Source organism: Gymnoscopelus microlampas (assembly GCF_963454915.1).
Source record: "Gymnoscopelus microlampas genome assembly, chromosome: 6".
NCBI lineage: Eukaryota > Metazoa > Chordata > Actinopteri > Myctophiformes > Myctophidae > Gymnoscopelus > Gymnoscopelus microlampas.
The window spans coordinates 31,758,882-31,773,673 of NC_139943.1; the positions used below are offsets into that span (position 1 = coordinate 31,758,882).

Sequence of the window (14,792 nt, forward strand, 5' to 3'; positions counted from 1 at the left end):
ATGGGAGAGTGTACTTTTACTTTTAGTACTTAAGTATATTTTGATGCCAATACTTTTGTACTTTTACTCAAGTCAATTTTGAATAGCCTACTGGTACTTTTACTTGTAACAGAGTATTTGCGGTATTGCTTATTTTACTTATGTAGAACATTTGAATACTTCTTCACCACTGGATGATACTCATTATAGGCCAGTCACAATTATTACATTATTGCTGTCGGGCAGAAACCTCTTATCTCCATATTTTAACTTTTTCAGTTTTTTTTTGGGTAAATTAACGCCCTACTTGGTCATACAACAGCGTCACACAAATGTAGCAGATCTACAAGCTCGAAACGTTTTGAGCTTGTCGATCTGCTACTTTAAAAAAAAAAGAAAAATTGAATCCTGAAAAGTAACAGTTTTGGACATATGAGAGAGAGAGACGACGTATCAATCGCCTGATCGCATTTAAAATGTATATATAATCGCAATTATTTTGCATAATTGTTTCCATCGCCATTTCCACTATTTTAAGACATTTTTTGAAAGTATAACATTTTGATAGGCTAGCCTATTTTGGCCATACTACATTATTTATTCATTTAGTCATTTGAGTTATTTGTCATAGCTGCCCTGTGCAATAAACTATAGATGAGCAGCTTTTTTTGAACAGGCTACTTTCTAAAATCAGTATGTCCTACGATGAATAGTGTATAGCAGATCTACAAGCTCACAATGGAGAAATCGCGACGCATTGTGAACTTGTACCTGCTTTTTTTCGCGATGTAATATAATGTAATAGTTGTTCTTAAAATAATTGATAGTTGCAGCCCTGGTCTGAAGGAAAAAATAGAACAGATCTGTACGCTAACGCTTCCTAGTGCTGTTGACATTTCGTTCAACCAGGCTTTAATGAAAAGGTGTGAAAAAAACGTAGTTCCATTTACAATAAAAATTTAAATTTACAGCATAATTCAAGTTTACAGCATTATGTCATCTTCTCCAGTCTAAAAGATAATAACATCTCAAACAAATGGACGCCCATACACACCACACTGCATTGTATACTGTACGTACAGTAAGCTCCATTCAGCCACTGTGAGATTTCCATATCTTCTGTTTATGGAAGGTCACCCTTCAATTTATACTAAATTTTGCTGATGGTCCAATCATATAGCACTCTGGGTATGCATATGCATGCAGCTGTGCACAAATATAATACAGTATGGTGACTTGTCGCTATGTTAATTTCATGGGCTGACGCTCCGCTATGATAAAGGTTTTTTTTTATTTCTCCTCCATTGGCCTCCTATTGTACAGCTAGACTTGAGGAGAAATTGTATTATTTCTTCAGAAAGGAACCTTGTATGTCCAAAACTGTCACTTTTCAGGACAAAGGAAAAAATAACCTGTGTTCCAATTGATCCAATGTAGTTATTTTTTAGTCACAAGCTCTTGTTAATACTTTTCATTCGTTCAATATTTCTAAAGCCCACAGACACACTTAACCACCTTCACTTTCCTTTTCAAAAATGTTCAAAAATAGCAAAAATAGCTCTCAATTTGGCAAATATTGGTGTATTATTATATTGTGTATTATATTAACGTTTTTATATTTCTATGTTGCTGCACAGAGCATGAAACAACTGTGTGAGCAATGTCACTTCATGACACACAATGCCATATAATTGTGCTTTTCTGCTTGTTAGGCATAGGAACACCACACTATATCCACTTGAACCCTAGTGACAAATACTACTCGAATGAAGGGGTGACTGGTTGCCTGGATCCTGAGTAGTGTTGAGAGAGAGCTATTAGAATCCTGATGGAAGTCCTGGAGGTTGTCTTGATGATACGCGTCCTGGCTGGAGGTCAAGGGTCTTGAATATATTATAGTCTTGAAGAGGTTTGTGATGAAGAGTCGAGTCCTGGTAGGGATTGTTGGAGATTCTTTGAGAGCGTTGGTTCAATCTCCTCTAATAATCCACCTCATTATTATCAGAATATAGAAAAAACGTCCAGATTGAACCAAAAAATAACATTAATATCTCGGTTGGCAAGTTTGTCCAAATTTGCTACTTTAGTGGCTAGTAATTATTATTTCCCTTCACCGAACAACTTTCAGAGGCATGAAATTACACTGGCCCAGAGAACTTGGAATGAAATAATCATAGTTGTGAGGGATTTCAAATGTGTTTCCGTTGCTCTGTTTACACTTGACAAGAGACAAATAACCCCGGCAGTGCAGCTCTGATAGCCAGTGGGCATTTAAACCACTGTTTCTTGATCCAAATAGGGTCCAAATGGAAACGTATGCATCTGTAACTCTGAAACTGAGTCTGAGGTTCCATTTGTAAACTGAGAGTTTACAAATGGAACCATTCCATTTACATTTGTACACTCTTGGAGTTAAATATATACTGAAGATTTGACAGTCTAGATTGGGGTCCCAGAGATTAAAAGAAATGAAAAATCAATGGGTCCGTGGTCTAATGCATATCAAACTGCGGGTCCTTGAAATAGATTGTAGAAAAGGAAGAAGAATAGATGGAAAAAAGGTTGAGAATCACTGATTTAAACTACATTACTGTGCTTGTAACTTGTAACGCTTTGTTTTTAAGTTCAGACAATAGAAGTGCATGCAGCCTGCCAAATGTCCAGCTTAACTTGGCTGCCAGACACTGTGACCCCTGCCAGAATACAGTATGACAGTATGTATGTCATGCAGTAAATGATAAAACACTGACTCGTCTAAAGGTACCTTGAATCATTCTGACAGGCATGTACAGGGGCAGATTTAAGAAGTTAGGGGCTCCAAGCAAAGCTCTGGTTCGGGGCCTATTTTGCGCGCGCGAAAATGCGAAGAAAAAAAAAATGAATTAAGAAAAAAAAAAGGGGGGGGGGGGCGGGGGTGGGGGCTCCCCTGCCTTGGGGCTCCAAGCAAGTGCTTGGTATGCCTAGTGCAAATATCCGCCCCTGGGCATGTAATGGCATTAATGGACCTCTGAAAGGGGCCCATGTACAGCATGGGCATAAAAGGACCAAGGGCAGACAGATAGATAGACAGAGATCTACATTCCAACGGGCACCTTGTCTAGTACAGTTCTCAACCTTTTCAGACCGTGCGTTGCAAGAAGCTCAAAGTGCAATATATATCGTCTGCCCAAACAGGCATGCTGCCTTAGGTCAGCAGTAGAAATTTCGGCACTTGCACAGGCGACCCAGGTCAGACAGTTGAACCAAAGTGCTTGTTGAACCAAAGTGCTTTCCAAAAAAATCACACCCAGTGTGAAGTGAGTGGTGCCTTCGATGAGTTCATTTCATTAAGCTATTATTAGCCTAACGGTCCTTTCAGATGGCAAGCGGCCGACGCGCCTATGTAATTCATTTGCAATGAGAGGCGGGCGATTATTTGGGACGCGCGGAGAAGTTGAGGGGCGGTGAGGCAGGCGGGCGCGGTCCCGTGAAATTCTCACGCGCGTGCTCGTTTGTGCACACACGCGCGCGGGCGGCAAGAGCTGGATTGTGGTGAGCTTATGTATGTAGCTTATGCCGTGTGTTACGACCTTAAGACTGCTTTAAAATAGCTTTATGATGGCAGAAACATCTTTTAAGTATTTTTACTTGTTTCAAGTATTTTGTGTGTGTGTGTGTGTGTGTGTGTGTGTGTGTGTGTGTGTGTGTGTGTGTGTGTGTGTGTGTGTGTGTGTGTGTGTGTGTGTGTGTGTGTGTGTGTGTGTGTGTGTGTGTGTGTGTGTGTGTGTGTGTGTGTGTGTTTACTCAATTTAGTAACTTTCAAGTGGTTTTACTTAAAGTAGTTACTTTTTACAGGCTTTGGTGACTTTTAAGTATATTTACTCATTGTAACATCTTTTAAGTATTTTTACTCATTTTAGCTTCTTGAAGGTATTTTTTACTGACTTTTACGTATTTTAACATTTTTAAGTATTTTAGTCATTTTAAGTATTTTTACTCATTTTAGGTACTTTAAAGGACGGACAGACACACACACGGTCAAGTGTAGGAGTGGCTGGCACCACTCAAAAACAAAAACACATATATTCACAATCCACCGTCCACAGTCAATAAAAGCAAGACTAGTAAAACACATACATTCCGAATTTGTTTTTTTTATAAAAACACAGTAGCAAAAGTAAAGTGAAAGCTGATTAAAGCATTTGATGTCTGTAATGTCAGTGTTAAAAGTCAAGATAATGGTTATTGTAATAGAGGTGTCATCACTTTATGCTATAGTCTGGAGCTACTTCATTTAAACACAACAGCAATGCAGATAGACACCAATTATCCAAGGATCTTTCTCTTGCATACTTTCGCACACACACACACACACACACACACACACACACACACACACACACACACACACACACACACACACACACACACACACACACACACACACACACACACACACACACACTGTTTAATATCTGCTATATATACTTTAATACAGTATATCCATTTATCTTCCTCATGGTAATAGGAAAATATTCAAATTTGGAGTAAAGTGGATAATCTATCCAATTGTCAAAGCTATAATCCTCATAAATAAAACGTTATTTTACCCAATCTTTACTGTGTGGTAGAGTATGTTAATACAATATAACTAGTACAGTGGTTGTACCTTCAAAGTGTCAGGGGTGGTGCCTCTCTGGTGCCTCTGTGGTACCACCTACTTTTGTGGTACCACTTTTTTCTATGTGGTGCCACTAGATGGCGGTAGAGAGCAACTAATGGCCAGACACAGGCATGTTGTGTCTATTTGAGACAGGGCTGCTTCCAGTCAACAGATAGAAGCTGCAAATGAAGCTGAACTTGTTGAGAAGTGAAACAAATAATTGTATGGGTTATATTATCAAGATGTATTTTGGTAAATTGCACTCAGTGGGCTATTAAATATAACCCTCAGGAATGAAACATTAAAAAAAAACATTTTACTTAAGTAATAGTAGCAATACCACAATATAAAAATACTCTATTACATCTAAAAGGCCTGTGTTCAAAATGTTACTTGAGTAAAAGTACAAAAGTATTGGCATCAAAATATACTTAAAGTACCAAAAGTTAAAGTACTAAAATGTTTTAAAGTAACCGATCTACAAGCTTGTAGATCGGCTATTTTCAAATGGTATAAAATAGGGCTAAAGTGGTTAATGTATATGTTTTATAATATAACAATTTATATCTGCAAAGTAACTAAAGTTTTCAAACAATTGTAGTGGAGTAAAAGTACAATATTTGCCCCTGCAGATGTAGTGGAGTGGAAGTAAAAGTACAGTAATACTCCAGTAAAGTAAAAAACACCATCATTTTTCATAAGGTTCTAGGCGACCCAAGTGGGAATCGTACCCCAACCTCTAACTTTACAGATCCCTTTCATTAACCACTACACTATTGGTATAGTTGATGTGATAGCTGTATCAGATCACAAGACACTACACACAGAAGGGGCATCTCACTTCAGCTGAAACAGAGAAGTGTTACTTGAGTAAAAGTACAAAAGTATTGTCATCAAAATAGACTTAAAGTACCAAAAGTAAAAGTACTAAAATGTTTGAAAGTAGTCAATCTACAAGCTTGTAGATCGGCTATTTTCAAATGGTATAAAATAGGGCTAAAGTGATTAATGTATATGTTTTATAATATAACAATTTATATCTGCAAAGTAACTAAAGTTTTCAAACAATTGTAGTGGAGTAAAAGTACAATATTTGCCCCTGCAGATGTAGTGGAGTGGAAGTAAAAGTACAGTAATACTCCAGTAAAGTAAAAAGCACCGTCATTTTTCATAAGGTTCTAGGCGACCCAAGTGGGAATCGTACCCCAACCTCCAACTTTACAGATCCCTTTCATTAACCACTACACTATTGGTATAGTTGATGTGATAGCTGTATCAGATCACAAGACGCTACACACAGAAGGGGCATCTCACTTCAGTTGAAACAGAGAAGTGTTACTTGAGTAAAAGTACAAAAGTATTGGCATCAAAATAGACTTAAAGTACCAAAAGTAAAAGTACTAAAATGTATATGTTTTATAATATAATCATTTATATCTGCAAAGTAACTAAAGTTTTCAAACAATTGAAGTGGAGTAAAAGTACAATATTTGCCCCTGCAGATGTAGTGGAGTAGAAGTAAAAGTAATAAAGTATTGGCATCAAAATATACTTAAAGTACCAAAAGTAAAAGTACTAAAATGTTTTGAAAGTAGGAAAAAAATGGATTGGAAGAGGGAGAGAGAGAGAGAGAGAGAGAGAGAGAGAGAGGGGGGGGGGGGGTACATTATTTGAGGTAAGGGGGAAGGGATCTACCAGATCTGAATTGATCTACCAAGCCAAAACAGGTTATGCTAATGCACACATCCTGCCAAGGAGTCTGTCTGGTCTCCCAAAAACATGTTCTTGACAGTGAAAATCATATACTGTATTTGAACAGAGCTGCAAGAACTTTTTCAAGTTAAAGTTATTGTTACTGTTATATTAGCCCTTTAAAGTTGTTTCAATGGTTACATTGAGTGAGGCCTGCAGTGTTTAAACTGGTACACAGGATTGCTTTGGTTTTTGGATTGGATGATTGCAAAAGAGATTGTTTCTTTATAACAAATATGTTTATTACATTAAAGGATATTAGCCAAACCAACCACATAAAAACAGTTTGAATCGGAAACAACAGTTCCATAAAGTTATTTGCCTCTCCAGCAGGAATTGAACTCTGATCTCACTCTTGGAAGTCAGTCTCACTAACTACTGCACTAGTGGTGCAGATGGTGTGTGTGTGTGTGTGTGTGTGTGTGTGTGTGTGTGTGTGTGTGTGTGTGTGTGTGTGTGTGTGTGTGTGTGTGTGTGTGTGTGTGTGTGTGTGTGTGTGTGTGTGTGTGTGTGTGTGTGTGTGTGTGTGTGTGTGTGTGTGTGTGTGTGTGTGTGTGTGTGTGTGTGTGTGTGTGTGTGTGTGTGCGTGTGTGTGTGTGTGTCTCTCTCTCTGACTATCGTTGTAGACAGACTATTGTCAACTATCTGAGATAATGATTTTCACTGTCAAGAACATGTTTTTGGGAGACCAGACAGACTCCTTGGCAGGATGTGTGCATTAGCATAACCTGTTTTGGCTTGGTAGATCAATTCTATATCCCTTCCCCCTCAAATAATGTAAAACCCCCCTTCTCTCTCTCTCTCTTTCTTCCAATCCAATTTTTTTTCTACTTTCAAAACATTTTAGTACTTTTACTTTTGGTACTTTAAGTATATTTTGATGCCAATACTTTGCTACTTTTACTTCTACTCCACTACATCTGCAGGGGCAAATATTGTACTTTTACTCCACTACAATTGTTTGAAAACTTTAGTTACTTTGCAGATATAAATGATTATATTATGATATAAACATAATACATTAACCACTTTAGCCCTATTTTATACCATTTGAAAATAGCCGATCTACAAGCTTTTAGATTGACTACTTTCAAACATTCTAGTACTTTTACTTTTGGTACTTTAAGTCTATTTTGATGACAATACTTTTGTACTTTTACTCAAGTAACACTTCTCTGTTTCAGCTGAAGTGAGATGCCCCTTCTGTGTGTAGCGTCTTGTGATCTGATACAGCTATCACATCAACTATACCAATAGTGTAGTGGTTAATGAAAGGGTTCTGTAAAGTTGGAGGTTGGGGTACGATTCCCACTTGGGTCGCCTAGAACCTTATGAAAAATGATGGTGTTTTTTACTTTACTGGAGTATTACTGTACTTTTACTTCCACTCCACTACATCTGCAGGGGCAAATATTGTACTTTTACTCCACTACAATTGTTTGAAAACTTTAGTTACTTTGCAGATATAAATTGTTATATTATAAAACATATACATTAACCACTTTAGCCCTATTTTATACCATTTGAAAATAGCCGATCTACAAGCTTGTAGATCGGTTACTTTGAAACATTTTAGTACTTTTACTTTTGGTACTTTAAGTATATTTTGATGCAAATACTTTTGTACTTTTACTCAAGTAACATTTTGAACACAGGCCTTTTGGTTGTAATAGAGTATTTTCATATTGTGGTATTGCTACTTTTACTTTAGTAAAATGTCTGTGCACTTCTTCCACCATGAAACACAGTTGTGTTTAAACAAACAATTGCTTTTTAATTCATCCTAAGGACTATGCATTATTTTCTATGTTTACAAAAAATAAAAATAACAATCACTTTTAAATGCATTCACCCTTCCCCTGCTGCTAATAATGTACTGTTCAAGGACTCACATGCGCCACATCGTGGGCGATCAGCCACACTACACCTTAAAAAAAGGTGTCAAATGTGGCACCACCAAGTAGTGGTGGTACCACAGTGGCACCACAGAGGCACTCAGATGGTATTACTGCCATTCTCAAGTGCTAACCACTGTACATCTGTATGGTAGAGAATGTTTTCATGTCAAGGACCCCGAAAATAATATGTATTTGGCCGTGGACACATCGGGAAATATATTTGTGCCAGGCGGCAGGCCCCTACATTCAAAATTTGTTTTTAAGATTTTTTTTTGAAAATAGCAGCTCTACAAGCTCACAACGTGTTGTGATAGTATACTGCTCAAAGAAATGTAGGGAACACTTTGATCCCTTAATTATTTTGAGTTTTCATGAACTGTGCACATACTGCTAACAAAAACTGCTCAAAAGAATTAAGGGATCAAAGTGTTCCCTTAATTATTTTGAGCAGTTATATTATAAGGTTAAAGTGGTTGAACTGATTTTGGTGCCATCTTAACTAACTTTGAGAACCAATGCTATAAATACAATTTACTTACTTACTTACCCAGGTTAGAATCCCAGGTAGCCTTTCTAACTGCTTATTGCATTGAAAGGTATAAAGATACAGCCTTTGGTGTTTTATAAATAAATGAACAGGACCTTATAGTTTCTTGGGATTATTACCGTTCAAGCTATTCGCTACAATATAGATATATTTAGAGTTGGTTTGATCTCTTCCCTGAGAGAACGAATGGCCTTATCTTTTGCACGTCTCTGCTATCATTGCCCTCTTCCCCATATATATCATGCAATCTAATTCATATATTAGCATAAATGTGACTCCAGGCAAAATTGTTTTATTCAGGGGGGGAGCTAAAGAAACATTGTAGCTAAGTCAATGGATGGCAGTAGATACTATAAAAAGCTTTACGTGTTCAAAGTAGATCTATTTGACCGTCGAAAGCTCTAAAAGGAGCTAGTTCACAGTAAAATCCTCAGTGTTAATGTAGAGCTAGATCACAGTAAAATGGGGGGGTTTCGACGGTGACGTCATGACGTTCACTGTCAGTTTTGGTGTAGCTCCGAAGGGTGTACAAATGTAACCAAATGGAGTCCTCAGAATTTAATTAACTATTACTATAAGCACTAAGTAGCTCTGGATAAAGAGAAGATTGTACTGTAAATGTAAAACACATTTTCAGACTCTATTTAAGGGACATTCAAGCTTCATACTCTATAGTGAACGTTAGAATAACTACACGAAACATTTAGTACAGTCACTGGAGGGGGGTATCATGCACCCCCCGGAATTATACTTCTAATCAGGTTTTTCTTATTGGAAAAAATGTGCTGAAAATGATGAGCTATGATAAAAAGTTGTCAAAATGTCCCACCTACCTCAAAATCCCCTTTTTTGTATATGGCTCTGGCGAAATTATGCAAATGCAATATTAATTCACCAAAATTCCAAAAATAGACATGGTAGTCTGACATTTGTCATGGACTATCCTGACACATAAGGGTAAGTAGCAGAATAGCATTTTGGGGCTTGCTACCATTGTATTTATAAATATGACCTATATAATCCCCAGAAACACAGAAAAATATACTGTCCGCTTGACAAACAACAACAAAGATGGTCATTTTCCAGCACTTTCTTGTGAGTATCACTGCCCCACTTGTATATAGAAAACTTCCCATATCCCTAAGCTTTAATTTAAGCCCAAGATGACCTTTCTATCTTGAAAATTACTCTTTCTGTAGCCAAAAGTCTGCACTATACCTCAAATCGGAGAAAATATTAAATTCAGTCAGTAGCTTTCTAGAAGCCTAGAATCCAACAATAGGTTTCTATGTGGAAATAAGATGTCTAGACAGAGTTTTTAAGCAAGCTCTCAATAGCATAACATCACACACAAAACAACATCCTCTGTAATGAACAATGAACTAAATACACACATTACAGTATCCTGCCCTGTACACAGGGACATTTGTAAGCAACAGCGTACAAACAGTGTCCACCATATACACTAACTTGCACCATGCAGAACAAAATGCACACATTAATCAGTCATCATAGAACTCGTCAGAGTCAAAATGTTCCTCAAATTCCTCAATCTCGTTGTCTTCTTGTCCATGATCTCCAGTGTCAAGGAGATCAACCAGTGAGGTTTAGTAGAGGCCCTAGAAGGGGTCCACGCGCGACTGCTTATTTTTTTTTCTAGTTTAGATTTTTGGCATCCATAGGACCTCTAATATAGGGATTTTGAAGATCCCAAGAAAAAAAGTGGTCCCAAGTGTGTTTTTTTCAATGTTTTATTACCCCTATGAGACCTCGGGGATGGCTGGCTGGAACGCCGGCGAGAGTGTTTTTCGGAGACTGTGGAACGCTCAAATTTAGACGCAGCCCAAAGATAGAGATACCTTTTGATTCCAGACAACCTCAAGTTTCCAATGGGACCAACCATGTCATGCTACCTTGTCGGGAAGGCATAGCCGCGGGAAGACCTTTTAGGTTAGGGGTGCGGTATGCGCGCCTCATGCACGCGCGCGCAGCGCGCGTGCATGAGGACCCCCCGTGCGCGCGCAAAGCGCGCGCGCGAAATTTTTACGCGGTTCTGGGCGGGTTCGGTTCGTTTTCCCCCCAGTTTTTGGTGTCTTTACTTCGGTTTTAGGGTTAGGATTAGGGTTAGGTTAGAGTTATGTTATTTAATTCATATTTTTGCCTGATTTTACCGATTTATTATCAAAAAATATATATATTTTTTTTGATGGGGGGGGCGGGTACCTGGGGGGAGGGGGGGCGGCCGCCCCCCCCGCACCCCTACTTCCCGCGGTACTGCGGGAAGGGGGCTAAATACCTAATGATTCAAAGTTAAGACAACATTTTGGCGAGGGAAAAACGACCACCACCATTTTACAAATGGTCCCTTGAGCTGTCACCTGAATATATGTGAATGGAAATGGGTTACATGGATACCTACAAGCCTCCCCTGTACAGACATGCCAGATTTTTGTCTATCTCATGCAGTTTTGGGCAAGAACCATGCAGTGTTTTGCATGCAGTACAAATATGTAATTTCCGCCTATTGTAAAAAGGAGACCACTTTACTGCATCTATAGCTGTATGAGACCACTGTACTGTATCTATAGCTGCATGAGACCACTGTACTGTAACTAGAAACCACTGTACTGTATCTAGACCACCATACTGTATATATTGCTATATGAGACCACTGTACTGTATCTAGAGACCACTGTACTGCATCTAAAGCTACATGAGACCACTGTATTGCATCTAGACCACTGTGCTGATCTATATCCCACTATACTGAATCTATAAACCACTGTACTGCATATATAGACCATTGTACTGCATCTATAGACCATTGTACTGCCTCTAAAGACCACTGTACTGCATCTATAGACTAGCTACTGTATCTATAGACTGCTGTACTGTATCTATAGACCACTGTAGTGCATCTGTAGACCATGTAGTGCATCTGTAGACCATGTAATGCATCTGTAGACCATTGTAGTGCATGTGTAGACCACTCTAGTGCATCTATAGACCACTCTAGTGCATCTATAGACCACTCTAGTGCATCTGTAGACCACTCTAGTGCATCTATAGACCACCCTAGTGCATCTATAGACCACTCTAGTGCATCTGTAGACCACTCTAGTGCATCTATAGACCACTCTAGTGCATCTATAGACCACTCTAGTGCATCTGTAGACCACTCTAGTGCATCTGTAGACCACTCTAGTGCATCTGTAGACCTCTCTAGTGCATATGTAGACCACTCTAGTACATCTGTAGACCACTCTAGTGTATCTGTAGACCACTCTAGTGCATCTGCAGACCCCTATGCTGCATCTGTAGACCACTGTAGTGCATCTGTAGACCACTCAGTGCATTTGTAGACCACTCTAGATGCAGTACGTGCTCTCATGCAGCAATAGATGCCGTACAGTGGTCTCATATAGCAATAGATGTAGTACAGTGGTCTCTATACAGTACAGTGGTCTCTATACAGTATGGTGGTCTCTAGCTGCAGTACAGTGGTCTCATGCAGCTATAGATGCAGTACGGTGTTCTCATACAGCTATAGATACAGTAAAGTGGTCTCATACAGCTATAGATACAGTAAAGTGGTCTCCTTTTTACAATAGGCGGAAATTACATATTTGTACTGCATGCAAAACACTGCATGGTTCTTGCCCAAAACTGCATGAGATATGCATAAATTTGACATGTCTGCACAGGGGAGGCTTGTAGGTATCCATGTAACCCATTTCCATTCACATATATTGAGGTGACAGCTCAAGGGACCATTTGGAAAATGGTGGTGGTCGTTTTTCCCTCGCCAAAATGTTGTCTTAACTTTGAATCATTAGGTATTTAGCCCCCTTCCCGACAAGGTAGCATGACAAAGTTTGACTCTGACGAGTTCTATGATGACTGATTAATGTGACTGTGCATTTTGTTCCGCATGGTGCAAGTTAGTGTATATGGTGGACATTGTTTGTACACTGTTGCTTACAAATGTCCCTGTGTACAGGGCAGGATACTGTAATGTGTGTATTTAGTTCATTGTTCATTACAGAGGATGTTGTTTTGTGTGTGATGTTATGCTATATGTTATAAAGCTTCCTTAAAAACTCTGTCTAGACATCTTATTTGCACATAGAAACCTATTGTTGGATTCTAGGCTTCTAGAAAGCTACTGACTGAATTTAATATTTTCTCCGATTTGAGGTATAGTGCAGACTTTTGGCTACAGAAAGAGTAAATTTCAAGATAGAAAGGTCATCTTGGGCTTAAATTAAAGCTTAGGGATATGGGAAGTTTTCTATATACAAGTGGGGCAGTGATACTCACAAGAAAGTGCTGGAAAATGACCATCTTTGTTGTTGTTTGTCAAGCGGACAGTATATTTTTCTGTGTTTCTGGGGATTATATAGGTCATATTTATAAATACAATGGTAGCAAGCCCCAAAATGCTATTCTGCTACTTACCCTTATGTGTCAGGATAGTCCATGACAAATTTCAGACTACCAGGTCTATTTTTGGAATTTTGGTGAATTAATATTGCATTTACATAATTTCGCCAGAGCCATATACAAAAAAGGGGATTTTGAGGTAGGTGGGACATTTTGACAACTTTTTATCATAGCTCATCATTTTCAGCACATTTTTTCCAATAAGAAAAACCTGATTAGAAGTATAATTCCGGGGGGTGCATGATACCCCCCTCCAGTGACTAGACTAATTGCATTTCAATAAACATCACTTAGTAATAAGGAAGTCAGAATAAATAATATGCCCACATATGCCACGGTGCACTTTGATTCCACGGAGGTATAGTTTGATGAATTTGCACTCACGGCTCTCACTTTAACTGACGGGGGAACAACTTTGTTCCCCCATATATTGGTCGCAGTAATCTGATACACAGCATACAAAGATCAACTATTTGTTGTGTATTAGCTTGTCTGACACCAAGTTGATGAGTTGAGAGAGCAACTGCACGTAGCCAGTAACAGAACGGTCATTGCTGCGAGAGGCAACCATGCAGCCAATACACAACAACGCAGCGCAACACAATGGGAAACGGTGGGGTGTTAGACCAGCGCAATAGTCAATCGCAATGGTGTCCCCCCAATAGTGGGGGGACATTCAGGACCTTGGTATAGAACCTCTGAATTAGAGTAATGACGAACTGTATGCCTCAGAGGTGTTGTAAGTGCGACATCTAGTGGCCAAATGTTGTCCATTGCAACCTTTAAATTAGCACTCAAGATTTTGCAATGCATATTAAAGTGACCATTAAAGTGAAGGGGCGGCCATAGCTGAATGGTTAGTGAGCCCGCCTAGGGAGCCAGAGGCCCTGGTTGCCCCAGGTTCGATTCCAGGCCAGGTCAGCATATGTGTCGATGAAATGAAATTTGTCCCTGAGCAAGACTCTTAACCCCTAATTGCTCACAGGTTCTCATTGGAAACAAGACCGCAAGGACTTTCATGAACGACCTGTTAAAAGGAATTATCCTTATCCTACCAATACTTTGTTGTTCTCCTCTAGGAGTCTTAATTGACAAGATGAGCGATTACGGAACGGGGTTCCTCATGGCGGGCGTGGCTCTTATAGTCTCCGCCTTCTTCCTGCTCCTGCTCGACCAGATGAAGCGCAGGGGTCAGAGGTCATCCTCCAACGCCTACGATCTGTCGGCAGAGGGTGGAGTGGAGAAATGGCACTGAGGTGGAATCAAAACTATACACCACCCTCCAAAAGGAGTTGGGTGAAAAAAGATGGGGGAAGTGGCTGGACTATTTAGATAGCGAGCCAGATCCTTGATGATGGTTGTATCCTCCCTGTGGTATATTGTACTTTGTATTTGATCTTTGTCAACATGTTTCAGTCTTATTACTAGTACCAAATGTCCCATGACCTCTTTTATTTATTTATTTGTCCCTGTTCTGTTTTTGTTTTTTGTCTGTATGTTTTATTTTTACTGCTATCTTTTCTGATACTTT

At 39.1% G+C, this 14,792-nt stretch overlaps 1 protein-coding gene across 1 annotated transcript in view; it reads left to right on the top strand.

Annotated features, from left to right (window-relative positions):
• The window catches only part of LOC311046946 (monocarboxylate transporter 13), a gene marked incomplete at both ends in the record, with an annotated part of 22,329 nt that extends 7,813 nt beyond the window's left edge, over positions 1–14,516 (top strand). Inside the window, one exon of the mRNA XM_084059526.1 lies at positions 14,341–14,516. Coding sequence (XP_083915652.1) covers positions 14,341–14,516 — 176 coding nt within the window. The remainder of the gene's footprint in view (positions 1–14,340) is intronic.
• Positions 14,517–14,792: the final 276 nt, after the last annotated feature.